General features: G+C 38.3%; 2 protein-coding genes across 2 annotated transcripts in view; both read right to left on the bottom strand.

The window, feature by feature from the left end:
* Positions 1–1,939: 1,939 nt before the first annotated feature.
* LOC146621731 (uncharacterized) lies at positions 1,940–3,287 on the bottom strand. The gene is made up of 2 exons (XM_085368574.1): positions 2,563–3,287; positions 1,940–2,177 (listed from the first exon to the last, which is right to left on the bottom strand). The coding sequence occupies exons 1-2, from the start codon at positions 3,285–3,287 to the stop codon at positions 1,940–1,942; spliced, it is 963 nt and encodes a 320-aa protein (XP_085224700.1).
* Positions 3,288–13,378: 10,091 nt separating this feature from the next.
* The window catches only part of LOC146621730 (phospholipid-transporting ATPase ID-like), a 45,865-nt gene continuing 31,776 nt past the window's right edge, over positions 13,379–27,467 (bottom strand). Inside the window, exons 7-28 of the mRNA XM_085367520.1 lie at positions 27,268–27,340; positions 26,840–26,910; positions 26,641–26,723; positions 25,679–25,837; positions 25,508–25,596; positions 24,007–24,197; positions 23,676–23,884; positions 23,436–23,479; positions 22,793–22,958; positions 22,387–22,575; positions 22,140–22,255; positions 21,018–21,182; positions 20,813–20,924; positions 20,619–20,724; positions 20,403–20,538; positions 19,795–19,978; positions 19,440–19,663; positions 18,805–18,888; positions 18,398–18,643; positions 18,160–18,298; positions 15,446–15,576; positions 13,379–14,772 (exon numbers count right to left, since the gene is read on the bottom strand). Coding sequence (XP_085223646.1) covers positions 14,443–14,772; positions 15,446–15,576; positions 18,160–18,298; positions 18,398–18,643; positions 18,805–18,888; positions 19,440–19,663; positions 19,795–19,978; positions 20,403–20,538; positions 20,619–20,724; positions 20,813–20,924; positions 21,018–21,182; positions 22,140–22,255; positions 22,387–22,575; positions 22,793–22,958; positions 23,436–23,479; positions 23,676–23,884; positions 24,007–24,197; positions 25,508–25,596; positions 25,679–25,837; positions 26,641–26,723; positions 26,840–26,910; positions 27,268–27,340 — 3,247 coding nt within the window. The 3' untranslated portion in view covers positions 13,379–14,442. The remainder of the gene's footprint in view (positions 14,773–15,445; positions 15,577–18,159; positions 18,299–18,397; positions 18,644–18,804; positions 18,889–19,439; positions 19,664–19,794; positions 19,979–20,402; positions 20,539–20,618; positions 20,725–20,812; positions 20,925–21,017; positions 21,183–22,139; positions 22,256–22,386; positions 22,576–22,792; positions 22,959–23,435; positions 23,480–23,675; positions 23,885–24,006; positions 24,198–25,507; positions 25,597–25,678; positions 25,838–26,640; positions 26,724–26,839; positions 26,911–27,267; positions 27,341–27,467) is intronic.

Here is a 27,467-nt window from a genome sequence, read left to right as displayed (position 1 = left end):
TTTAAAATATAATAAATGCATAATAAGGACAATGACAAATTAAAAACAAAGAAATTTATTTTAGTATCACAAATTTTTTTTGCAAGCTTTCCCTAAACAGTTACATAAAATATATAAAATCATTTATTTTTCACTTCACCATTTATTCACAAAAGAACCTGAAAGACTTTCTCGTGCATTTTAAAAAAGAAAAAAAAAAAGAAAAGAAAAAAACCACACACAACAAAAACAAACAAACACAAAACAGGAAAATAGGATGGTAAACTTTTAAATATATTCACGCTGTCAGTCATAAACAACTGTTCGAATCTGCAGTTAAAACTTGGTTTTTGGGTATACATTTTAGAAGGCATGGCCGGGGGGGGGGGGGGGGGGGGGGGGGAGCAGCAGCATTTTCATCTTTGATTTGCAAGTCAAAATAGTTTTACAACAGGTGTTGCTTGATGTCAGAGGTGTAGATTAATATAATATCAACTGGAGTGAGAATCTGCAGTATTAGAGCAAATATTTTGTATATTGGGGCAACATTCACCAGACATCCCACAGCTCAGCCGCTTGCTGAATGTAACAGAATATGACATGCAAACCCAAAGTTCACACATTTAAAGGCGATTTTACCCACATACCCCCGTTTTGCCTTTTCAAAAATGAGCTGCATATCCTTGGATAATTTATAACAGTTTAGTTCATAGTACTCACAGCATAGAAAAACAAATATGCATATAAAAAAAAAAAAAAAAAAAATTCCTTGTCAAAGAGGAGAAGAGTTAAGTGGATATTGATCTAAAACTAAATGGATAAGCCTTCAAGTCATTCCATTGTGGCTATGAAGAATTAAGCAGCAGATAACTCGAACCCTAGACATATTAAAGTAAAACTACGTGCATGGAAAACCCTACAGTGTTGATGCTGAAAACACAAAAATGATCCAGCATCTATGAAAATGCAATGTGCGCAAATTGCGGTTCAGGTGATTTGCATGAAACCCAAGCTGCAGCTCCAACTAAATGAAACCTGTTGTTAGCAATACACGTATGAATCAAACGTGCAACATTCACACTTCAGGTTTCACCCCTTTAAAGTGCTCAAAGTTTCCCGGGGGGGGGGGAACTGTGCTGCAAAAATAAAAGAACACACGTACACAGAGCAGAACAAGGAAGGAAGAAGGCAATAGCTTGTGGTAAGTTTAAAGAATCTCGTGGTTAAAGTCAGGCAACCAGACCAAAACTATAGTCTATAATAATGGCTTTAACTTATTAAATGATAGTAACAAAATTGCAAAACAATTCTTTTTAGCGGTTAAATGTAAGCCATGAAGACTTTAACATGCATTTTGAACCTGACAACCAGTTTTTGCTCTTAGTGCGTCATCCCTCATCTTTAATATAAAGCTTTTTTTTAAAACATCAAACACAAAGATTTGCAAAAATGCTACAATGAAAATCAACTGGATCTACTTTCTTTCCCACTACTGTCCGTTCTTGACCATTTCATGGCTTGAACAACAAGATGTTATGTTAATCAAGTTATCAACAGCAAGCTGATCATGTAGAGCCTTTGGCACAGGGGAGGCAGATAAAAGTGCATTGATAGTTTGTAAAACTAAGGAATAAAACAAGAAAAGATACCTGGGCAGTTATTAGAAGCTGAAGTGTTATGTTCACGATTAAAAGTCCACCTTCTTCTAGCTTCTCAGTTGTCTTTATCCAGTTTCCGCAGTTTTGTATTTAAAAAGGAGCTCTTTGCTTTGAAGCTCATTGGCTAGTTATAAGCTGTTTAATCCAACACCGCCTCAAATAGTGATGTTTATTGCACATCTGGATCAGTCTTTAAATAGCAGCAGGAAAAGCTGTTGCTTTGTGTGATTAAGGAGAATTTTTTTTTACGTGACATGACACCAATTTTTATAAAAGACTTTGCAGGACAAGATGTCACTCAGTTAATTGCGGTAGGTGAGGAGGAAGATAATGACACCAGTCAGAAGCACCATCATCATCACCACAGATGTTAGGAGTAAGGCACGACACACCGGGTGTCTCGTCAGTCTGAACACAGTGCCGCGTGAATGACCGTGACCTTCTGCGTTCCCACTGGGAATGCCCACGTCCAGAGAGCGGTGGATGGATCTCAGAGACGTTAGCGACTGCCGAGGCCACCGACGTTGTCCGTCAGTAGACCTTAAAAACAAAAATTAAATAAATTCAAACTAAACGTTTTATGCATTTATTTAAATAATTTAGTTCTGCGCAGTTACCAGTGCAAAAATATTTAGAAAAAAAATACACAATCCATCTATACACACACCTTTTGCTGATTAATAACTGATATATTGCTCCGACCCAATTTCACAGCTCTACTATCACCAGTAAAATACATTTCAGATAAACAGCGCGACTTGTTGATTTCACTCCAAAACAACATTAAGATTAATATGAGTATTAAAATATTCCTGCTATTCAGTTTTTCCTTTGCAATACTGGGGAAATCTAGTAAGAAAATAGTTGAACTTTCAAAGAACCACTTGGACAAAAAGGCAAGAAGAAGGCTTTCACCCTCACTGACCTTTTGACCTCCAGCTTCCCTTTGCTGCGGAGGAAACGGATGCTGTAGACTCTCTGCATAGCAGCTGGAAGGTAAGACAAAACATCTGAGTCTGTGGCCAGTTTTGGCAGGCCGAGGGAAGGCAAGGGTGTAAAGCTGCGGCACAGCGGACACTGAATGGCGTTGGGCTCGGCCGACTTGACGTTCATGCGAGCCAGGCACTCCAGACAGAACGTATGCTTGCACTGCAGCATCTTGGGGCAGCGGAAGACATTGTTGAATTGACTGAAGCAGATGGCACACTCCAAGTCTGGACAGTTTTCCTCAGAGCACTGAGTTGGGAGGGGAATGGGATGGAGGTCTGTGGAGGGGATGATCACAGAGATCTGATATGAAGACGGGGTGCCAAACGCAGAGTAGGGATTTGCTGTGAAACCAGGTTCTGGGGTAGAGACTGAAGCTAGATCAGACTGAGACCTGGCTCCAACACTGAAGTCTGGATTTGAAGCTGGAAGCGGGAATGTAGAACTTGGCGATCGGACCAGGGTTTGGGGACCTTCTTGGTCTGATGAGGCCTCGTGTGGAGGAATGTTGTGGCCTGAAACTGTAGCAGAACTATTATCTGGGTGGATGACTGGAGAAGACTGATCGCACGATGGCGCTAAAGCCAATTCGTGGGGTGAACTTCGAGATGCTGCGGCACCACTCAAATGAGAATCAAGATATTCATTTCCGTAGGGATTCATGTCTCATGTGCTGACGCGCTGACAAGCTGACAACACAGGAACAACAAAGCTGCAACGAGATGAAGCTTGAGCCTTCAGCAGTAACCAGGGACGAGACGCATCAGTTATGGATTAACAGACTGGACAGAGGGATGCTGCTGCTCCCTAATCTTCAGATCATCACACCCTTTCCACACTCTAAAAAGGAAACACACTGTCAATAACCAAAACTACCACTATTAAATCTTATTGCCTCAATTGAATCTAAACACCGACATTAGCATTTCCCCTGTGTGAACCATTAAAATAAAGTTATTCCCAGTTTGATGCCAATGTTCCCTGCCCTACACTAATATCTTTTTAATATAATTTATAATAGAAATAACATTTGGACATTTTCTTCAGTGTGGTTCTACCAGCAGAGCAACAGCCAAGGTCAAAGTCAGATACCTGTAATATCGACTGGATATTTTGTAACATAGCAACCAGAGTGTCTCAGCTGACAAGATACTCCAGATTCCGAAGCACTCACAGCTGGAGTTTTTCAGCATGGTCAAAAAAATGTTTTTGTGTTAATGCACTCTTAGAAAAACCTCTTTAAATAAAAATTTAAAAAAAAAAAAAAAAACCTCTTTAAAAATTTTTTATTTTTTTTTATTTTTATTTTTTATTTTTTAAAAGGGACAGGGATAGCTCAGTAGGTAGAGTGGTGGCCCCATGATCAGAAGGTCGGGGGTTCAAATCCACTGAACGGCTACCCTGAGGTACCGTCCCTACACACTGCTCCCCGGGCGCCCAGTGGCTGCCCACTGCTTCACTGAGTGAATGGGTTAAATGCAGAGAGGAATTTCCCCACGGGGATCAATAAAGTATACATCATCATTATTATTATTATTATTATTATTATTATTATTATTATTATTATACTGAAAGACCAACTGTGACCCAAGAAGCGAGGTTAACACAATATTTATGTAAACACAGGTATCGAGGGGCATAAATGTGTACTGGATACTATTGTTTAAATACTGCAATCTGAAGAGGCAGAAGTAGCTTACGCATCATATTTATGGCTGTTGTGGGCACTTAACAATTTTGCTCACCTATATCAGTGCTGCTGCTGGTGAAGCAGACACAAGAGTGCTCAACTATTTTAAAACTACCAATTTCCAAGGGCCTGTGCATAAAAAAAATACGCCACTTTCTTAGAAACTACAGAAAAGGACAAACTGACAGTTTGCGAATTCAAAATGCAACAAAAAGCACCAAAAAGCACAAAAGCTTTTCACTGAAGCCATTCCAGCTTTGCAGGCAAAGCACACTTCTACATTCACATTCATGCTGTCTCAAACACAAAGTCCACATACACTTCTCTACCAAACTTTTGACCACACGTTTGATCTTTAAGACCTCAGTCTGAAATTGATTGATTGATAGGTAATTTATTTCAACATGTGAACAATATACAAGTACATTTAGAAAAGAAATAAGAGAGAAAAAAATATACTATACAAATTACATACAAAAAACCATTCTGATTAATTTACATGTTGAAAGGGAGTGGGAAGAAGTATATACTTATTTAATCCCACCCCTTTGCCATAAATTATCAGTGAATATTTAGTCAGCTTCCTTACTGATATAATTTGTAATAAAAATAGTGAACAGATTTCTGATATACTATATACTATAATATCACATCATGAATTTTTTGTTTGTTTGTTTGTTTTTAAATAGAGACATTCACTTAATTTAAATATTTTCCTTTTCTTTATAGATCGAGAAGATCATATTTTTATAACTCTTTTTGAACAGTTTTATGTTTGGACATTGCTTTAATTCCATATTCAGTTTGTTCCATAGTTTCACTCCATGAACAGAAACACAAAAGCCTTTTCTTGTAGTACGTACCTTCATTGTTTTGAAGTTACAAAAACCCCTTAAATTATAACTTCCTTCTTTCAAAAAAAACATACTCTGAATATTACCTGGCAGTTCTTTATTTTTTGCTTTGAATAGAATTTGTGCTGTTTGGAATTTCACTATATCGTCAATTTTCAATATTTCAGACTGCAAAAATAGTGAGTTTGTATGTTCCCTATAACCTGCATTGTGGATGATTCGAATTGCTTTTTTTTTGAAGAGTAAAAAGTGAATGTAATGTGGTTTTATAGTTGTTGCCCCAGACCTCTGCACAATAGCTTAAGTATGGTGAAACCAGTGAACAGTAGAGAATATGAAGTGATGTTCTGTCGAATACCTGTTTTGCCTTGTTTAGTACTGCAATGCTTCGTGATACTTTGGAATGAATATATCTTACGTGAGCTCTCCAGTTAAGTTTTTCATCTATTATTACCCCCAGAAATTTATTTTCACTGACTCTTTCAATATCAACACCATTTATTTGAATCTTTGCATTTGTATTTAAACTACTATTTCCAAATAACATCAGTTTTGATTTAGTCAAATTTAATGATAATTTGTTTTTATCAAGCCAGAACTTCACTTTACTTATTTCATTAGTCATATCCTCCAATAAATTCTGCAGATCATCACCAGAGCAAAAAATGTTTGTATCGTCAGCAAAGAGAACCATTTTTAATACTTTGGACACTTTACAGATGTCGTTAATGTACAAGTTGAAGAATTTTGGACCCAAAACTGACCCTTGGGGTACACCACAAGCAATGTCCATACATAAGGAGCAACCACCATTTATTTTCACAAACTGCTTTCTGTCACTTAAATAACTCCGGACCCAATCTAAAACTACCCCTCTGACACCATAACGTTCCAGTTTTCTTATTAATATATCATGATCTATAGTGTCAAATGCCTTTGTCAAGTCTATGAATAACCCAGCCACATATTGCTTTTTGTCTATGGAATTTGTGATGTATTCTATTGAATCTAATAGTGCCGGTGATGTTGATCTGCTTGATCTGAATCCGTACTGACTCTCAGTGAGTAGTTTATGTTTATCTATAAATTTTTCCAGTCTGTTTTTAAACAGTTTTTCAAGAACTTTTGAGAATTGAGGTAGTAAAGAGACAGGCCTGTAGTTTGTGAAATGGTGTTTGTTTCCAGATTTGTATAGAGGTATAACTTTTGCTATTTTCATTCTGTCTGGAAATCGACCAGTTTGAAATGATAAATTACAGATGTATGTAAATGGTTTTATAATAGCCTCAATGACTCTTTTAACCACTATCATATCAATATCATTACAATCCAAAGATTTGTGATTTTTACATTTTTTGACAATTTCAAGAACTTCATTTTCATCAACGGCTGTGAGAAACATAGAATATGGATTTCTGTCAATCAGTGTATCGGGTTTTTCCTGTGCTTTCCCAGGATGAGTGATTGTTCTTGCTAAATTTGGTCCAGCAGTTACAAAGAATTCATTGAGACTATTTGCCACAACATCCATATTGTATTCTTCATGGTCATTACAAATGAAATACTTGGGATAGTTCTTTTGTCCAGTCCCACATTTTATAACACTGTTCAGGATTTCCCATAATCTTTTATTATTATTATTTCTATTTATATCTAATTGCTTCTTATAGTATTCCTTTTTACTAAATCTAAGTATATTAGTTAACCTATTTTTATATCTTTTGTATCTGATTTCAGCATCTTTAGTTCTCGTTCTTAAGAACTCTCTGTATAGAGCATTTTTCTTTATACATGCATTTTGCATGTATAAAGAAATTGACACAAATGACTTTAAAATATACATATAGGGTGCTCAAGACACCTGGAATAGTTTTTAATTTTCAAAACTAAGGATTTCTAGCAGTCGACATTAAAAAACAAACAAAGAAAGCGCTTACCGGTACCACCTCCTGTGGTTCTCTCACATCAGCTCTGTATTAAACTGGCAACATGTTTCCACTGGTTTGCATAGCTTTACGTAAAACTGAATTACAGTCTGTGTTTTAATAAACAACATGGTGCTAGAGCCACGTTCCACAGAGTATCCAACTGCACAGGAATTTGCATTGTCCGGTTTATTTACAAAAGGCAAATGTCATGCAAAATAACACCGGCCTGCTCGCTGTGACAGTCTAAAGCACACTGAGCAGGAATCACCTCAGATGCTTTAACGTGTAACTGAACTCCAAAAACTTTTACATGAGTCATCCTCTATGAGGTTAGTATTTTTTCGTATTTACATAAAGACTGGCATTTCCTGAAAGAATGGACACAAATATGAATGAGTCACAAAAGCCAGTCTGTGTGGCGTTTTTAAAATTACCCCCATAAGGAGTTCATCAATATGGATACATATAAATAATGTTGCGGCATTTCAGATGTTTTCTTATATTGCAGTAGGCCAAGTTTTCAAGATGGAAACGATGATCCACAACAAGGTGTTAGGTGAAGAGTTAAGTGGGGCATAAAGTTAGCTCGGAAAACCAAAACAAAACTTGAATCTTCATCAACAACAAAATCAACACATTACACTCTTTAACCATAAAGAGGATAAAACGATGACACCATTTACTTCATGTAAAACAGCTGGAGTGGGAATTAAAAGACAGCAAAGATCAGAAACGATCAGTTCTTTCGTCACAACTTTACACAACACAAAGCCGAATTCGACTTAAACCTCTCTCGATGTGTAAAACCTCTACGACAAGTCGTTCTGCCCAGTGTATGCGCTGGTGTATAAACAACAAACGTAAAATTGTTTGATTTATGAGTGAGGTGTGGTGAGCGTGCAGAGAAAACTGCTCTTACCGCTCATAATCATCGCTATTTGCAGCCTTTTCTTGCCCCACGCTTCACCATTATGAGTCGGTGCCTCGGATAAAACGACCCTTCGGGTTTAACTGTAACTGCCAAAGTTGGTTTTGACTTCTGTCCAGCTCAACTTCTCGCTTTCGTATTTGAATGAAAGGCGGAAACGGCTTTAGTCAAATCACCCACTGGCCCAACACTCCGGCTAGGCTGTTTAAAAGCTCATACACACCTGAACACAGTGATGCTGATTAAAGGATCAACGGAGAGGAGAAATTTTCCTCCTGGTTTCACACCAAGTTTCAGCTTACGCTCAAACCCATCACTTGGAAATCAGTGTATTTCATTTCCTCCATCGTTTCCAGGTATTCATTAAAGCGAGTTTTACTACCCACCTTCGTAAATGTCATCATCTTTATTCACTGTAATATTTAACTTTTGGGTGACAGCACAAAGACAGAGGGAGGAGAGGAGAGAGCAAAGAAAGACAGAGCAAAAAGAAGCGGGTAAGAGTCGACATGTAGTCAAATTCTCCAATTATTATAAAGCTGTAGCTTCTATTTCACCCACATTCAATTCTGATGATTTCACATAACTTAGCAGTGTTTTGTCCTGTTGTCAACTGTGGATCCCCCACTTGCTCTTATAATCATAAGATTATATTTTTGTTATTTTCTAGTTTGTAGCTGAGTGAGGAGGATGAAGAGAGGGAGAGGAGAGAGGTTGTACCAGGTGAGGAAGAATGAGGGAGGAAATACTGAAGCTAGCTGGAAAAACAAGAACTAGTTTTCACAATGTAGTTTTTCATGCGTTTCATGGATGCTTTGCGTGCTTTGCAGTAGCACACTTAAAAGAATGCCAATGGACACTGCAAACAGAGCATACTGATATGGATGGCAGCATTTAACAGGATTAACTATAAACAGGATGGCTGCCACTACATTGATGCCACGGACTACAAATCTGTTCTCCATGTGTGAAACTGTGGCACATGATGCTCTGTGCTTAGTCTGTGCAGTAAAGGGAGGGTTTGCATCAATTCAAAAACTTTAATATGAAACAACTCTGTTACCAGTTTGCTTCGTGTGCAGGTCTGTGGAGTGGCAGGGTGATTTTCCAGTGTCTGTACTGAATAATGTTACTTTAAGTGCTTGATAATTTAGTGAACTGCCTCTATGTGATCTCATCTCTCGTCTTATCTGCTTTGCCACAAATGGTTCTTTAAGTTTTTCCTCTGGTTTGACAACTAAAAGCTCCACCCTAAAACAGGTGGATTAGATTGAAATCTGATCATTCGCTATGAATTATTCTTAGACGCTAAAATATCCAACTAATTATGTTGCTTTTCAATGTAACATTGTGATATTTACCCAATTGAATTGAGGTTTGCAAATGTGAAAAGGGTTGATTACATAGTATTAATGACAAGGTACATAGTGTGTTTGGTGACTGACATAAGGAGGATGATTCATGTAGTATCGCCCACTATCACAACTCATCTATTCTACTTTAAAACTTTTAGAGAAAAGATGTGAGGGCCACTTTTCAGATTCAATGTATAAAATCTATAGTGCTGCTGAATGTTATGGAACTGAGTGACACTGAATGACAATGAGGGGAACCATTATTTTGATTTAGAGAGGGGACTGTCCCTTTGAATGATGCTCTGCAGCTTTAGTTAACTACCTTTGTTTTGGGTTTTTTATTATAACGTCTCAGACAGTGTATGTTGGCAGGAGCTCTCTGTGGTAATTTATTAAAACAAATGGAAAACAGCAAGCAAAACCAGAAAGTAGGCAGAGATCAAGGTTCACAAAAATGTCATGACATCAGAACAGGTTAAAAAATCAGCAGGTTAAGGAACATTTGAGGCGGTTACGATAAAACGGTTGTTGTAGACTGAAAGACGAAAAACATCTTCTGCTTTTTCTTATGTTCCAATTATGTGCAAGTATAACTGCAGTGGAAGAAAACTCCAGCTATAGTGTCACTTTGCAGCATTTTTATTACTTACTATTAACTTACTGAGAAAGTAGTGCAACGTATTAATAACAAAAACAAGTAAAGAGTGTAACGATGAAGTATGTTGATCTTTCAAATCTTTTTATTGCAGTAAAAACGTTTTAAGGTACAAAACAACATGAAGGAGATATCAGAAAGAGCAGTGCTAAGTTGATTTTTGTCATGTCTGAGAAACAATTGTCAAAAATCCCTTATGTTACACTCAAGGCAGCAGATGCAGTAATAATAAAAACAAACTCATAAATGCTGGAATTTATATGTATGGCTACCATTTATTTTTTTTTAATATACCACTTGGAAAAGGTGTTTTGGACTGCGACTACCCTTAATTAATTTATTATGGATCAATAAAACAGACAAAACTCTGTTAAATTATGTTTAACTGTTTATTTTAACAAGATTCTTCCCTCTTCCTAATTAAAGATGCCGTCCAAAATAAAAGCCATGCTTGTGACACGTGCACAAGCATCAAAGAGCTCTGGAGGATTTGCATTTTATTTATTTACTAGATGTCAGAAAAAATGGGAAGTTGGATCTAATGTAATGAAATTAGAAACATCTGACTCAAAGCTCAACTTGCTCTGTTGATTTTGACTTTTGGCTAAAGGTCAATTGCAGTATCATTTTCCAAAACAACAGAAAATGTTTTTTCCGTTTATACTAACTCTGAACTGTTTCTATAAAGAATGCCTGTACTGTAAATAATGTAAATAATAACTGTGATATAAACCAGTTTCACCACACTCACTTCCAGCATTAATTTCTGTGTGACTTTGTAGTTTATTCTAAAGTCACAATGTATGAAGCCTTTAAAAAGTATCGTTGGGGGTTAAATTTTACAGAGTCAACATTCACAACCGGACAAGGAACAAAAAGGGGAAATCGGACATTAAACATCATTAATTTACAAATACCAAACCAGTTTTGGACCACTGTTTAAGCTTTCAGTGATCGTTAATATAACAAATAATTGAAAATCACTGTATAAAATAACATTTTTCCTTTTTGAACTTAAAACATCTGCAATCAGCTTTGATTTGTTTTTTTAACAGCTTTATCTTTGATCAAACATTCTTAGTTGCATAAAATAAGAAAAGTAAGAAAATATCATTTTATCTGAATAATAAGGCAGCATGTGCGTTTTCTTTTGCTCCAATTTTTAGCAGGCTGATACAACACTTGAAGAAAGAGATGGTGATAAAGACAAATGCAGACATACATTACAACTTAAAGCAAATACATGAAATTCAAATGAAAGTGATTACCAAGCACGCGATCTGATAAATACAATGAGGTATAAATATTATTATTTATACAGCACAGTCCATAGGAATGATCTGAGCAGTGTTTTTAAACCCTGTTCGGTTTTAATGCACGAAAAAGACAAAAAACAAAACAGGTGCTCAGTGGCATGAAGACAAATGTGAAGCCAAATGTGTCCCTGAACGGATTAAAGGATTTCTTAATCAACTCTGTAGTGTGTGTACATTGTGATAAACCTCCCAAACACAGGTAGATGTTATCAAGTTTCTACAGCATGTCTTACTTGGATTAGGTTCTATACAGCCATCAGAGTCCACTTTCTTGTTCGATGAGGAACAGGTTCCCCTTTTGGTTTTGCTAGTTTAATGGCAGAGGAAAATCGGACATTAGTGAGGAGGCACAATCTGCCACAGAAGGTGTGTTTCAGACACACCGGGATGCCGGAACTCAATTCAGTCTGTTAGAAACAAGCTCCAGACAACATCTGGATGCATCAGCTGCTGTAACCAAAACGTAAATCAAAAGGAAGGAATATAAAGTTGCACTGCAGAAAATTGAAGACCACTTTGTGGAAACATAAAGAACAATCTGTCCTTTAATTTTTGGTAAAAAATAATAAGCCGGTAGACCGGAAACCTTTGGGTTGGTATCCCCGTGCTGTTCAAGTAGGATATGCCCTTTAACTTATTTACATTACCACTATGCTCCACATGTTGCACCATTTGATGACTACAGCACAGCCACATAAACATGAAAGGGTTTGTTAATGTATAACTGCAAAAGTTATTTTTGGTCCACTCTCTTATAATGAGATAAAGTTTGGGTTGATTTTGATTTATAAGATATTGACGTAAAAGCCTTGAACACCATTCCCACATTTGTCACCAAGCTGGGAATGTTTGGAGTCATTCAACCAAGGAGTCATATCTTCTCGTTAATTCTGTTTACACGCTGATGAATACTGATACAATGTCCAAAATATTTGTATGTACTTTTCACATATCTCTTCAATTATCTCGTGAGTTCCTCACATTTATTTTGCAATTTATCCTTAAAAGCAGCAGACTGGGATCATTGAACAGGTGTTTAATATCAATCAAATGTGGCAGAAATCAAAAACGGGCAGTGGGCTGTGGGGCTTCATAAGAAATTGACCTTTACTAATAATTTGTTTTAGGTAAGCAATAACTTACTTGAAGCAAAGAGTATACCTCATTATACTCCAGGATTTATTTTATTATTTAAATATCTAAACAGTTTGGATGTAAATAAAAAAAAAAGATATTTTTTGCCAAGTTTTCCCAAATTTGGCAAGTTTGGTGAAATGCTTTCAGCACACAAGAAAACAATAAACACAAATAAAAACAAACAAACCACAAAGTGTAAACCTGGAATATTATGGCCATATAAACATTATTATTGCTTTTTATTTTGGTGTATTATGGGGTATTAACAGTGGTGGGTAGTAACTAATTACATTTACTCAGTTACATTTACTTGAGTAACGTTTTGGAGGAAAAAAATGCTTTCAAGGAGTTTTTCTACACTGTACTTTTTACTTTTACTCGAGTAATAATATTATGAAGTCTTGTTACTCTTACTTGAGGAAGAAATTCTTGCTACTCTACTCAGTGTAACTTAATTTAATGAATAATAAACAATAATAAACAAAATAATAACCAAAAATGCACGAGACACAGACCTACAGTTTATGTCAAAGTGAGACTTCTTGTTTGTACATAAGGTTTGTTGTTTTAATGTTATTCTATCTGCTGAGCCTGTTGTGCCATTTGGAGAAGTAAAGTATCACCATGTATTGTTACTGGAAGTACTTTACCCAATTCTAGCAACATTTATATTACCTTCTCTAAATATTAGTTTCATAATGATTTTGAAAAGATTAGATTTATTATTTTGTAATTATGTTTTTTTTTTTATATGTAGTATTTTTATTTTGCTTTTCAGTATTAAACTTCAGATTTTTGTCTGTCTGATTGGCTCATTTTTAAACATTAAATCAGATGTTATTATCAGTTACTCAGTACTCAAGTAGCCATTTTCACTAAATACTTTTTTACTCTTACTTGAGTAATTTCTTGGACGGCTACTTTTTACTTTTACTTGAGTAAAACTATGTTGAGGTAGTGCTACTATTACTTGAGTACAATGTTTGGCTACTCTACCCACCTCTGGGTATTCAGGGCGCTCAACTTTAATAAAATAAATAAACTCATTATGGGGCAGAGACCTCACAAATTTAAATTTTGTACAAATGTTGCTACAACGCCAACGACATTTCTCTCCATTGAAATGTTTTAATTCATTTTTGGATCAATAACAGTGTTTAAATAAGTCTCAACTGACTCTATCAACATACCAAAATCTACTTTCTGTGACTTTTTGGTTTTACCAAACCTTAAATTTAAGTGATGCGATTCCTCGACATTTCTCTTATAAATTTATGAGTTTTCTTCTCTGAGTATTACACCCCGCTCCACCCCTGGGCCCTTAATATGGTATTGTATTAGAAGAAGCAGTTTATGATACGTTTGGTTATTCCCCACTGCCACTGTGACACAGCCAAAGTGCTGACCGCTTGTACAGCTTTCAAATTAAGAAAATAAAATGCTTTAAAAAGATTTTAAAAAGTCAATATCTTGTGCAACATGGCTTTGCTCGTTATTTCCTCTGCAAACACTGCTTTCCAGCTGGACTCCCAGGTGGACTGGGTAGCCTGTAAACATGATGACATATTGTTTCCTTTCCTATTTGAAGACAAAGCACCCGGTTGTTATCTATATTGACAGAAAGCTTTCATTAATCACCCTCTCATCCGCTGGCATCTTAAGAAGACGATTCATATACCCATCATAAGTGGCTACATTTGTTGCTGTAGTTCCCTTTGATGACACCATTTCAGAGAAAAATGTAAGGAGCTAAAGTCATGTACTCTTCAAACCTCGTCTTCTGTGTAGGTATGAAAAATCTTTGACATGAACTTCTCTGGAAAGCCCAAGCAAGCTCTTCATTGCAACAAATAGGACCTTTGAACACTTCTGGCTGCCAACATCATGTAGCTCTCCAGTCAGTAGTTAATTATTTGCTCCCAAATTTCTCCACAGAGTCCTAAATGTGCTGTCCATCAGGGAGCAGAATCTGTGATTGTCCTATACATCTGCAGGGAAGTCACCTCCACGTCTGGGACCTTGTTATTCTGAGGACGTCCCGTTGGGCTGTAACCGGCCGATCGTCCCATTGGACTGAAGCTAGTAGTGGTGCGGCCTGCGTGGGTGAAACCAGAAGATCGTGTCAGGGCAGGACGCCGCAGGAACCGACCCGATGTCACCAGGTCCCCATAGCCCTGTGCGTGCGAGAAGGCGTAGCCCGAACGGCGGGAGCTGGTGCGACGGATGCGGGCACGTCGAGTTGGTGGAGCAGGTGTTGCTTTCGCCTGCCTCACTTTGAACATAACCTAACATTTGGGGAGGAAATGAGACAGTTATAATGCAGGAGTGGGTGTTTTAAGGAAACATTTAGTTAAATAAGAAGCCAGAAGGTTAATGAGTCCATCTTAAACATATTGTATATGTGAGAAAACCTTTAAAAAGACAAATCCTTTGAGAAACTCCTCAGAGAGCCGTGGGTTTGAATCTCAGGAGTAAACACATCTATCCAAATAAACTAGTTAAAGGATGAATCACGTCTTGTTTGTCTATCTTGTATCTCAGGTACACAGAATTCAGGTTGCACCCTCAAACTGCAATTCAACTCACTGACCCTTGATTCTCAATAAGCTCTGCTTTTTAACCTGTACTTGTTTTTGGCAAGTTAGCTGTTGAAGTACGATGAATTAGTTTCGAGTAGTTTTCTATGCCATGTTTCTAGATTACTTTGTTGTGAGTAAAACGTTACTGTAAAATGACCTTTTCCCTGTTTTTTGACACTTGTTTATTAGCAATAGTTTAAAAAGGACACTGAAGATGATTTCCTCAGAAACCGAAAGTCACACTGAGAGGAGGAAGCGTCTCACTGCCCTAAACCAGCTTCCCGGCAGATTCTTAAAAAGTCTAACACCTAAAAAAATGGAGGTGTGAGTTTCCCATGATAGTCAAGCACAGCAGGTAGAGCTGCATCTCCTCTGCTACCTTATCATTGATGGTGGGGCAGAGCTGAATCATCAGGAAACGGTTGGTAATGACGGGAAGGACACACAGGATGGAAGTGAGGAAGATCGTCAGCCAAACGTTGGGCTGGTTCAGGGAGTTTCGTGCTGTTCCTGAATAAACACACACATACATAAGGTTTGTATTATTACAGGTGTGAAGAGTTTTTATTTACAGTACTCCTGGCCCAGACTTTTATCCCTATATATGAATTCTGTTCTATTTTATGGATATCAAATTAACCTGTTAACCCTCAGAGCAATGAAAACATGAAGAATATTGGATTATTCTCCTAACAACAGATGAGTCATTAGAAAGGATAATTAGTATTCGTGGAGTCCACAAATAAAAAAAGGTAATAGGTGTAATAGCTCCACTTTACTAAAGGTTACAAATGTTCATGTTGAGGCAAAATAATCAAAACAAAAAGAAAATAACTTGGGGTAAATATCATTTTAAATGTTTAGACACACGTGAACATTTAGTAAGACCAGGCTGTCCTCACATCGAAATACTCATTTTAAGAGATTGTATTACAGGTGATGTGTTAGAGTGCAGTATCTCTGTTCTCAAATTTATCCTTTCCCCCCAAAGAGGTTTTTTAATTATCTCTTATAAATATCTTGTTATTAAAATCATTTTAAATAGTCTTACAATTATTTTTCCTAGACAACAAGCCAGGTCGCCACAGATCATTGTGACCCAAAAAGGCTCCATTGCCTTGTCATTTCAGACCTCCTTAAATACTGACACCTCAGTATCAGAATCAGAATCAGAATACTTTATTCATCCCGAGGGAAATTTGGGGTTACAGCAGGCAGCACGCTAATGGCGCATGCGCACTCACAAAGGAACCTTCTGACCAACTTTACACAAACATCACATTGGGGAGACATGTCAGAAAGGTAGGCTGATAGGAAAAAACAACGAAAATACACTACATGAGGTAAGAGGAGGAGAAAAAAAAACTCCACTCAGACTGAGCTCCTGGTGGGAGAACAGTTTGATAACAGAAAAAACACCTCAGCACAAAAGCACATGACTATCAATACACCATAGAAACACGAGACAAGCAACAGGGGCGGGTAAAGGGTAAGAGAGAGCCGGCGTAGACAGCGCATCCGGTCCTGCAGCATCTGCGCTGGTCCAGTTGACTGCTATCTTCCCCGGTAGGGCACAAGCATCGAAGGCGTTGGAAAGGGAGGGGGATGAGTGAGTGCTTGTCAGTGTAAGTGTGTGTGTGTGTGTGTCCAGAGTTCAGCGGAGACAGTGTCCTTCGCACTATCAGGCTAAGTAAACAGTCTGCCAGCCAACCCAGGTGGCCTTCATGGGACGGGAAGAATAGTCATCACACAGTCGTTATCAGGGAGTTGTTTTGGTGGGCTCCAGCCTTATATATAGAGGTATCTACTGTAAAACACCAGGGTGAAGCAGTGAAAGCTCTTAAGCTGGGCATGCACTGTGCGATTTTTTCAGTCGCGTTATTCAGCTCAAACTGTGCGATTGACTCGCAGGGGTTAGAAGTTCGTAGGTCACGATGCAGGGTCTCCCACTATACAGCCCGATGCTCTGATGCGACCTGAGTGCTCACACTGTGCGTCCATAAAATGAAGGTTATAACACAAAATCTGCCTCTTGCTCTCTGTCTTTCACTCACACAGACACGCACACCACCACCATCAACTCTGCTAAATTGCTAATGAAAAACATTAATCGGGCAGCTGTGATTGAGCAGCATTGTCCATCCAACTATTTTCATGGTTGTTGCGGTCGTGATAATTTTGTGAGGCCACATCGAAATAGCTCAGATGAGCTTGCCAAAGTTCTACAAGTTGTGCTTTCATCGCTTGTGTCCAGATCACACGCCGCACTGCCGTGCTGCGCCGTCTTTTCACTTTCATTTCTGTGTTTGCGTGTGCGCAGTGTGAGAGGCTGCGGTGACACCCTCACGGCGGCAGACAGGATTTCAAACAGGTTGGATTTTCTTACGACCAAACGACTGATGATCGGGAGCTGGTCGTGAGGTGTTAATCACTTCTCGTTACCCCACGTATACTACACGATGCACGACACATGATGAAGGCGAAACTCGGGCCAATCACCAAAACGGTCGCACGACTGAAAAATCGGCTCAAAATGGGCCAGAAATGGCACAGTGCATGCCCAGCGTTAGAGGATTGTGTGTTACTTTAAACGGTGTCTCAGCTTTTCCCAGTCTAAAGACACTCAGACTGTCAAATATTGTTGCACATTGTGGTAGCCTAAAAAGAAAGGCCTTTAAATCAAGAAGGAGATTTTATGTAAAAAAAAGTAATGTTTCAACATTTTAAAGTATTAAAACAGAACTGTTTCAATTTAAGAAAAATTGAATGTTGATTTTGTATATAGAGAATAAGCGGGGAAAAAAAGAAGTATTTATCCCAAATTTTACAACTTTCCAAGACTATGTAGATCAATTTAGTGAGAAAAACAAACATGTTGAAAGCCACTACCACGTGACCTCATAAAGCAGACGTTCTGCAAAGATACCAAACACAATTCAAACACTGTTAGTCTTATTTGAATTACTTGAGATTAACTTTAGCCTCATATAAAAGAGTGAGCAGCCGGAGCAGACATGCAGTCAAAAAAAACACATTGTTACATTTATGGATTGGATACTCAAAGCTGTCAGAGATGGCAAGTTTGTCACTCACCTATGAAAGGGAAGGCTGATGGCAATATGGTGAACATGCCGTTACTGTACATGGTGAATGTGACAGCAAAGTACATCGCCAGGCTTCCCAACACGAAGAACGTGTTAACTGCCGTCCAGTAGGACATCTCAAACCCCAGCTATGGGCAAAGACAGCCAGCAGGTTCTATAGTTATATACGTTTTATAATAAACAAATAAACATTTGAAAAATTATGCAAAAGAAAGGTTTCTGGATACCTGGATGCTGACGGCAAACAGCAGACATGTCTGAGTGAGGAGGGCGAAGGACTGGTAGTCAGCGATGTCCTTCCCATCATCCCTCACTGTGTCATACATAGCAGCATAGGGGATAAAAAAGAGCACCAAGGAGCTGTAGCAGCTGTGGAGGGCGCATTTGAAGAAGGACTTCTTGCTGAAGTACAGGTTGAGTTGACCTGGAACATAGAGCTGAGGATGCTGGAAACTCCACACATCATTCACATCCTAACCAGCAGGGGGAGACAAAGACATTAGATCCTTTTTTAGTTGGTTTGGGTTTGTTTTCGGGGGTTTTCTTTTTCTTTCTTTTTTTTTGGCGGGAAGGAATTCATTTGAGCTCAGATTTATGGCCATGATATTTTTATGCATACAGATGATCCCATTACCTGATCAAATAGACTCATTCCCAGTACAGGTAGTGCTGTGTACATCAGATTGTAGAGCGTTATAAACCACTCATCATACACAGTCTGAAAAGCAAAAACAGAAGTGGACCTTTAACCAACTTCTTCAATTTTGGACTCAATTGAAATGAAGTACATTAACAGACTTCACATTATCATTCAAAATGTGCAGCATCATATTTGAAATTTGTAAACTGATGTTATTTTTTGTATCTCTTATTTTCCTTTCAAAATAATTTGGTATTTTTCTTATTTACACTGACCGTACCTAGGCTCTGGTGTAACTGGTGTTATTCTGCTTCATGTCTCATTTTTTAAAATTACTGTATAAAGACAAATCGTTAATAATATGTCTGCTGTTCAGAGTTTTAGTACAGTTTGGGGGTTTTTCTACCCCTTCCATTCTCATTTACATACTAAAATTCAGATCTCACTATGACTTCTCTAACTGGTTTGTTCTGCCTTTTCATGACACACAATGAAGTGAGTGTTTATATATAATTATTTACAGATTGAATGTCATATTATGTTTAGTCTAACTTGACTACAAGGAAAATGCAGGTTAAAGGCATTTCTGCAATGGCTCGATCATAATTTTGTAACTACTCGTCTCTCACCTGCGCAGAGAAACCACAGAAGAAGGCAAACCAGAAATGGACGAAGGTGAAGGTGAAGTTTTTGTAGAAGAAGTAGCGCAAGAACTTGCACATGCGCAGGTAGGACCAACGGCCGTGCACCAGCAGGAGGCGCTGCAGGAAACGGAACTGGGCAAAGGAGTAATCGCTGGACAGCACAGCCTGCATGCCCTCCTGGCCTGAGATGCCCACACCTATATGAGCCGCTGTGTGGGGAAAAAAATGAGAATGAAGAAAGACTAATATATATATATATATATATATATATATAAACTTGGGAAAGCATTGGAGAACAAACAGGAGGTTCATATGAAGCAGTTTGAGTTTCTTCTGCTACCTTTGATCATGCTGACATCATTGGCTCCATCCCCAATTGCCAGTGTGACTGCCTTCTTGTACTTCTTGACCAGCTCGACCACCTGAGCCTTCTGCAGAGGAGTCACCCTGCAGCAGATCACTGCTTTGCACATGCATGCCGTCCTTAGGAACTCCAGCTCCAGGCTGTGCTCCAAAGCGTATGCCTGAGGGACAGAGGGGGTAAGAAAAAGGTGAGCTTAGAAGAAGACAGGCAATAAAAAACGTGTGACTGACAGAGCCATGACTGTTAACAAAGACTGGAACATGAGCACAAGAAAAAGGTCGGGCTTTTTTTGCATCGCTGTTTGATGATTTTAAATCATAATGTCTTTCAAAATAAAGTTTCATGGATAGAAAAAAAAAGTTCCCCACTGTAGCTACAGTACTTTTATTTTATTGGACTTCCAGAAGAGCTTGTTTCATCAAATAAACACATCTTTCATACTCAATAAAAAATTAGGCTCTAAGTAAGAAACTGAGGACAGCATTTGCATACGGCAGCAACTCGCCAGTTACAAAGTAAGCACATCTTTTAAAGTTTGAGAGTGACAGCATGCACATAAACTGAAATTGTATGTATGTATGTACCAAACTATGTCCATTGATGACCAGGCCGTACTCCCCATTCACCACCTCATCTGTGACCACTTTCACACCTTTATCCATTTCGGGTAAAAACTCTGAATTCTCAGCTGCATCTGGCTTCATGGAGGTTCGGGCATTTCTAGAAAAAAAATCAACAGTATATGAAAACCTGTCATAATGAGATAGTAAAATAATGTTTAGTCTAAGATTTCCTCTGACCTCAGTTCCTGCTGGACATCCTCAAGTGAGTTGCCCGAGATGATGAAGACATCATTCATCTCTTCCCGTAGCAAGTTGCATGAGTAACCAATGTTCTCTGCGGTTTCTGCAACACAGACAATCAACATCACCGTGTGTGGACTGGAGTCTGTTCCCCATACGCATTAACTTTCATCTTATTCAAAGTTATGTACCTTGCTTGTCACCGGTCAAAACCCAGATTTTGATGTCAGCCTTAGACAGCTGCTCGATAGTCTGAGGTACTCCATCTTGCAACTTGTCCTCTATGGCTGTTGCTCCAAGCAGCTGAACACACACAGAACACACACATAATCAGAATGCTGTTCATTTTACCACACAGTTATGTTTTTACAGTATGAGCTGCCTTTATCGTCTTACCAGGAGATCCTTCTCTATCTCCTCATACAACTGGTCCAGTTTGCCCTCTCTATCCTCCAGTGCAGTGTTGGCCTCATGGTGGCGCTGTATCCACTGGTTAAAGTACTCCTCATCCAGATCCTTGTAAGCAAGAGCAAGAGTCCGCAGCCCATCCCCTGCAAATTCCTGCAGAAATTCCACATGCGTATACTTATATGGATGAACGCTGGATACTAGAAGGTACACACACACACTAATACACAAACGCACACACAAGCTCAAGGCATTTGCACATATAAACAAAAGTCAAACTCTTGCTCAGTTCAAGATTAGAGGAGCAAAAATGACAGCGAGAAATTAATCAGAACTTTCCCAAAACTTCCCTAAAAGAACAGACGTAGAAGAAGGAGGAATAAAGAAAGGCACTTTGAACATGGCAGCTTTTTCTGACGTACCTGCGCTACAGCTCTGCTGTTGTCCAAACACAAATATTTAAAACAAGGCAAATAAAGTCAAATGAAGCTGTGGTGGATATCTATCCCCATTTATGATGACTATGAGAACTGCAATTTATCTTATATCAAACCCACACAAACAAACTCCTTCCATAAAGCATGAATTTAAATCTTTTATTTCCTTTCCTGTCAGTAAGACAAAGAACGTACCGACACGTTTGTTTAAAAATAGTGCTATACTTACAGCACTTTACTTAAAGTATTATGTGAGAGGTTGTGCCTGTTACCTTTACAGCCTTATATTGCTCAAGAATTAATGTGTACTCAACTCCACTTAACAATCCACTAGTTTGAACTGCTGCTTTAAAATGAACTTAAAAACATCTATTATGTTATGTCTCTTTATTCTGTCAGTACGGCCTCAAATTTGGGTCATTAGTGGAGATTGAACCTGGTTATCTTTGCACTCGCTCAGACATTTTGGACAGTGCAAAGTATTATACAAATTAAGGTTTTTCATCATGATTATCAGAGATACTTGTATATAAATTCAATAATTTGTTGCTCCGGGGAAGCAAGTTCATCCCAAATCCAAATGCATGTAGGGATGAACTACGTACAAATGCAGTTGACATAGCCTAGCAGAGTCAAATATCTCTCTTTGAACACACACAGAAATAATACTAACATTAAGATGCTCTGTCGTGACATCCATCAGCTTGCTGCAGGACTGGTGCAGCCTTTCGTAGATGATTGTGTCGGCACCTTTGCAGTAAAGAGACAGCTTGCCCTCTGGACTCCTCACTGCATACAAAAATGTACATACATGAAAACAAACAATGTTTCAAATTGCAGTGGAAAAAAGAGCAGTCTGTATGAGAGCTAAATAGGGAAGCATATACAGATATATAGATACATATATAGTATGTATATACCTATGACTGACATCCTCTTGCGGACATTGTTGAAATCCAGGATGGCCAGGAGTTCATAGTTGCATTGCTTTCCCATTTCCACGATGGAAATACTGTCTGGTGTTCGTGAGCGGAAGACAAATCCAAAGTTTCTGGCTGCGGTCACCAGAGCCCCCTCATCTGGCGACTGGGCCTGGTAGAAAAGCTCTCCTGGAGAACAAAAAGTTTATATTTAGCAGGGCAAATATGATTATTTATTAAAGTTCATAATTCTAGCTGCAGCAAAAAATGCTTTCACGTTGATCAGTTTCAAGCCAGAGCTTCTTTCATTGGAGGACCTCTACAATAAACTGCTGAATAAAAAAAGGACTGGAAAACACACATACTGCCTTTTAACTGCTCACTGAAACATCTGTACCGTCCTCACCTTCTTTCTTCTCCTCGGCCATGACAGTGTGGCAGAGAGCCAGCAGCCTGAAGAAGGCGTGGACCTCCGTGTTCTCCAGCTTCACCGCCTCCACCAGAGAATGGTCGTGGAAGACGAACCGAGAGTCGGCTAACGGATTGAAGGAGAAGTCTACTGTGTCTGTATACTGCAGGAGTAAATGTACAACAAGAAAAAAAGAAGTAAGAAAGAAAGAAGGATAAAGCAGAGAGGGAAAGAAATGTAACTGGACCTGCTTAGGCTGATGAGGAGAGGTGAGAGGAGTGCACACTGAGTCTGTTATAAGAACACTAAAATGTGTCAGAAACTTTAACTAATTTAATAATATAATCCTGTGAAATCACTGTAAACCTGGTAAAGAACTAAAGTTGTTTAACTGTCTAAATATAGAAATCACAGAAAGTAAAGGAGCAGCAGTCTAAAAGGAAAACTGTTCAACATACCAGGGACCAGGAATTCTGTCCAATGTTTCTCTTAACTACCTTCCTTAAACCTATCCAAAAATTCTATTTCAGGGAAACCAAACTTTACCACTGCATTGGAGACGCCATCTGTCAGTCAGTCATATGGACCAGTAAACTATTTTTTATTTATTTAATTTTTAAATCTGCATATGTAAACTCACCTCATTCATTTCTAGTCTTTGGCCTGTGTAGTCATAAACATCTCCTGCAGAGCAGAATAACATTTTTAATCAAACTTTATTATACATGAAGAGAATGTATTGAACAAAGCATCAGCTGACGTAAACCTTTGTGTGCGTGAAAAACCATCCAACTTCTCCGAATAAGGAATCCAAAAATGCATTTTTAGAAAGTCTCAGTAGAAAGTCTTCTTGTTTCAGCTTCATGACTAAAACTCTTACCATAGCATTTGCCATTAATAGTGCACTTGTTGAAGATCATGATATTCTGGGTGAGTGTTCCAGTTTTGTCACTGAAGACGTATTTGATTTGGCCGAGCTCTTCGTTCAGAGTGGTGGTACGAGCCTCAGCAGGGGTGTCATTGCGGGCATAGTACATTTTCCTGTCCCAGTCGATGTAGAAGCTGTTCCCCAGACGAATGATCTCCACACTTCAAGCAGATATTGAAAAGAGGCACGTGTAGTCATATATGCGTTTTTTTGCATTCATTTTGTTAAATTCATTGTAAAAAAGTAACACAAGGTAATAAAAGCATCATTTCACACTTATTACCTCACATAGAGAGAGATGGGCACCACAGTGTTGAGGATGATGACGTAGGACCAGAATGTGAGGAAGGATGAGAAAGCAGGATCATCCTCCAGCCTTGGCAGGAAGACAGTAAACTGTGAGCCCTCATTTCTTTCCCAGATGTAGTTTCCTATCGCCAGGACAGAGCACATGAAGGCTAGGAAACCAAAAATCTGCAGAAAGAGTAGAAAGAGGCTTTATTTTGTCATTTAGGAATACAAAAAAAACCTGTGTTGGTGTATAAACTTCAGCTACAACTCAGAAACACAAATGTCGTAGATCCAAAACAGAGACAACCATGATCTGCTTAAGCTTGAAATAAAAAGACGTGTGAGTTTGTGATGATGTCATCTGAGAGGAGTTTCAGATCTAAAAACAAATGGTGCAGAGTCCCAGGTACTCTATGACCCCTAGTGGAGGTCGTCCTGAGGGTCGTTGACCCACTATTGATCATGTGAGTTGTCACATGAGCCATGGTGTGAAAAAAAGATGTGGGTCAGTACCATCACCACGGGTTCAGGGGGAAACCACTACGGGATCTTCCTCGACCTCATCATGTGACGTTGCGCATACAAGCTTGTATATAGATGTATAACCATCTCTCATTGCCGGTAATGATAAACTACCAAAAACATGATAATTTTTTATTTTAATCAAAAGTTTGGAGTTACTTTGAAATACCATTATAAATTTTTTAAAGAAAAGCTCATTTGTTTCCATTTAATACGTTTATAATTATCGAACTACCTCAGCACAGATGAAAACTGTTCTGTTGTTTAAAGAAGCATTTGACTAATTAAGCATGTGGAGCATCAGTGTTTGTGGGAAAGATTACCAATTTAAACTGACCGACTTCAAAATAAAAAAAATGGGGTGATCTTGTTTAAGAGGTTAAAGTTATTTCATGCATATTTTGCACAAATAAAGGGAACATTTCATACAACCATGTACAGAAATAAATACATTTATGGATGCTTTATTGATTCCACAAGGCAAATTGTAGTACTTAATGTAATTTAATTATGCGGTTAAAAAAAAAGGGCAGACTGTAGTTTAAAGTTTGGTTTAAAAGTTTTACATTTTTAAGAATGAGTGGTACTGATTTATCCAACTAAATTAATGGCTTTGTCTTCCTTTGCTGTGGTAGTAGCTACTCCATTGCACCTTGAAGCTTTAGCAAACTATGCATGCATCCCCTTTACGGTCTCGGATACATCACAATTTTCTTGCTTTCTCCTGTTCGCGCTGCTCTACTGCATCAGATCTTTTGATTTTAAATAAATCGTTAGTGTTGGTGAGGAGAATGTCCAATAAAAAAAAAAATTGTGGTGCATTAGCAGAAGGGAAATAGTGTAATGAACTGATTTAACTGTAAACTTAAACTTCAGTACCTCAGCAGCAGTCAGCTCATTTCTTCACAAATCTCATTAAAAAACAATAAATTATTGATGACCCTGAGATGTGATAAAACAAATGCACTCACAAAGAGGACTAAGATATTCATTAGACGGTCTATACTGGTCCTCTTGAACGTGCTCTTCCCACAGTTTTGCATCAGCTTTGTTTCTGGACCTGCAAAAGAGAAACAGAATGATCTGAAGTCACAAGTTTCATAATTCCCACTACAGTAGTTCCCTATTAATGTGTGTCTGACCTCCAAATAGCACCAGTCCAAAGCACCACTCAGTGTTCCTCAGGGTGCAGCCTCGCAGCAGGATTTTCTCATTGTCAAGTGAATATTTCTGACCTGCGAAGCTCAGCACTCCTGTGAAGCGGTCGAGGCGGTTGTTGGGGGGTTCACAGCGGACCTCACCTTGAGGAAAGGAAAGACACGGCCAGGTTTAGATTTAGAAAGAGTATGACATCTACCAATTTGAAAAATCAAAATACCTCCATAACGTTCACAAATTGTCTTCAGATGAATTAAAGTTAAATGAAGGTTAAAAAAAAAAAAAACATGGGTTAGAAAATACGTGAGCCTAACATGAACTTTTTCTTTCTTTGCGTTTTCACTTATTCACTTTCATCTGCTGATCGTTGCTTTATTTCTGGCACTTGCTTAATTTTAGCGCTTTTTTACTATATAAGACGAGTTCAAGATAAAACCTTGATGAGAATAAAGAAACAGTGTAGAATAACTATAACTGTAATAGTAACCGTTACATGCCTCGGCTTTATTTAATTTTTTCTCTGTCTATTGTTTTGGGCATAACTGGTTTAGAAAATTACCAGCGTTAATAAGCATTAATGGAAAGAGTGGCATTGACTACATTCATAAACATGTATTTTGTGTAGTCAAAACATGTAAAACTACAAGGAGGCCATAAACAATAAACAACATTTCCAGATTTCTTTACAGAAACTGTGAATGAAGTTTAACTTATTTATTATGTCTTACGTTGAGTATTGCGTTGGGTAGGTTGCCATTTATTTATTATATAAATAAAACCTTCTATGTATACTGTGAGGAATAACCTTAACAGGGTAAGTCATTTTTATTTATATAGCACATTTACATTTAACATCAAAGTGCATTACACTGAAAAAATTGTGTGTGTGTGTGTGTGTGTGTGTGTGTGTGTGTGTGTGTGTGTGTGTGTGTGTTTACAGTCTCACCGTTAAAATCTGCCAGTTTTTCAATATCATCCCCCAGGTCTCCCGTCACTGGGAGGGCCTGTCTCACCTTCAGGTTAGTTTCTCTGAGGAAGAGAAGCCGAGAAAGTTAAAAAGAGGAAGAAAGAAGACGGCTGCATAAAGCGGAAGTGAAAACAGAAGGATGTGGTTAGATGTGAAAAAGGAGGAAAAATAGACGAACCCATCGAGTTCTGCAGTCTCAATGTACACAAGGTTGAGTGGTTCACTGCTGGAGAGCAACAAGAGGTCTGCCTGAAATCACAAAGAATTTATGAATGGTAAAAATGTATGTGATCAATGACAGGATTTTATTACTCAACTAAAAACTTACGTTAGGTTTACTGACATCTCTGATTGTTCTTTTGTCTTTTAGAAAACGTCAAAATTACAATATGAAAAACTTCCCCTAAACCTAATTTGGTTATGAGTCTGTTCCTTTGAACAGACATGCTAAAAGTTCACCGAGTCAACCCACAAGAACAAAATAAAACATCCAGAGGAAGTCAACAATAAACTGTAACACAATGAAGTACAGTTTATATTCTATGTGTTGGGGAAGAGAAAAACGAACAAATAAGAAGTACTTCCACCCTCTGATGCTCTACTTACTGTAACAAACTGGTTGTTTTCTAGTTTGATGATGTCTCCCACTTGCACATTCATCCATTTCTCACTCCGTAGCCTGAGAACAGGGAGAGGTTGGTAAGTGTGTGTGCACAGTATCACTTTCCCTTTTCTTTGAAGATGGTCAGGAAACAAATGCTCTGAGGGCTCACAAATAACCACTGAACACCAAGGTCATCCTAATA

This window comes from Diplotaxodon limnothrissa, linkage group LG12 (genome assembly GCF_057381915.1).
Source record: "Diplotaxodon limnothrissa isolate DT_005_m linkage group LG12, D_limnothrissa_male_GT1.1, whole genome shotgun sequence".
NCBI classification, from domain to species: domain Eukaryota; kingdom Metazoa; phylum Chordata; class Actinopteri; order Cichliformes; family Cichlidae; genus Diplotaxodon; species Diplotaxodon limnothrissa.
Note: the sequence above shows the minus strand (reverse complement) of the source record. Positions and strands in the feature narration are given on the sequence as shown.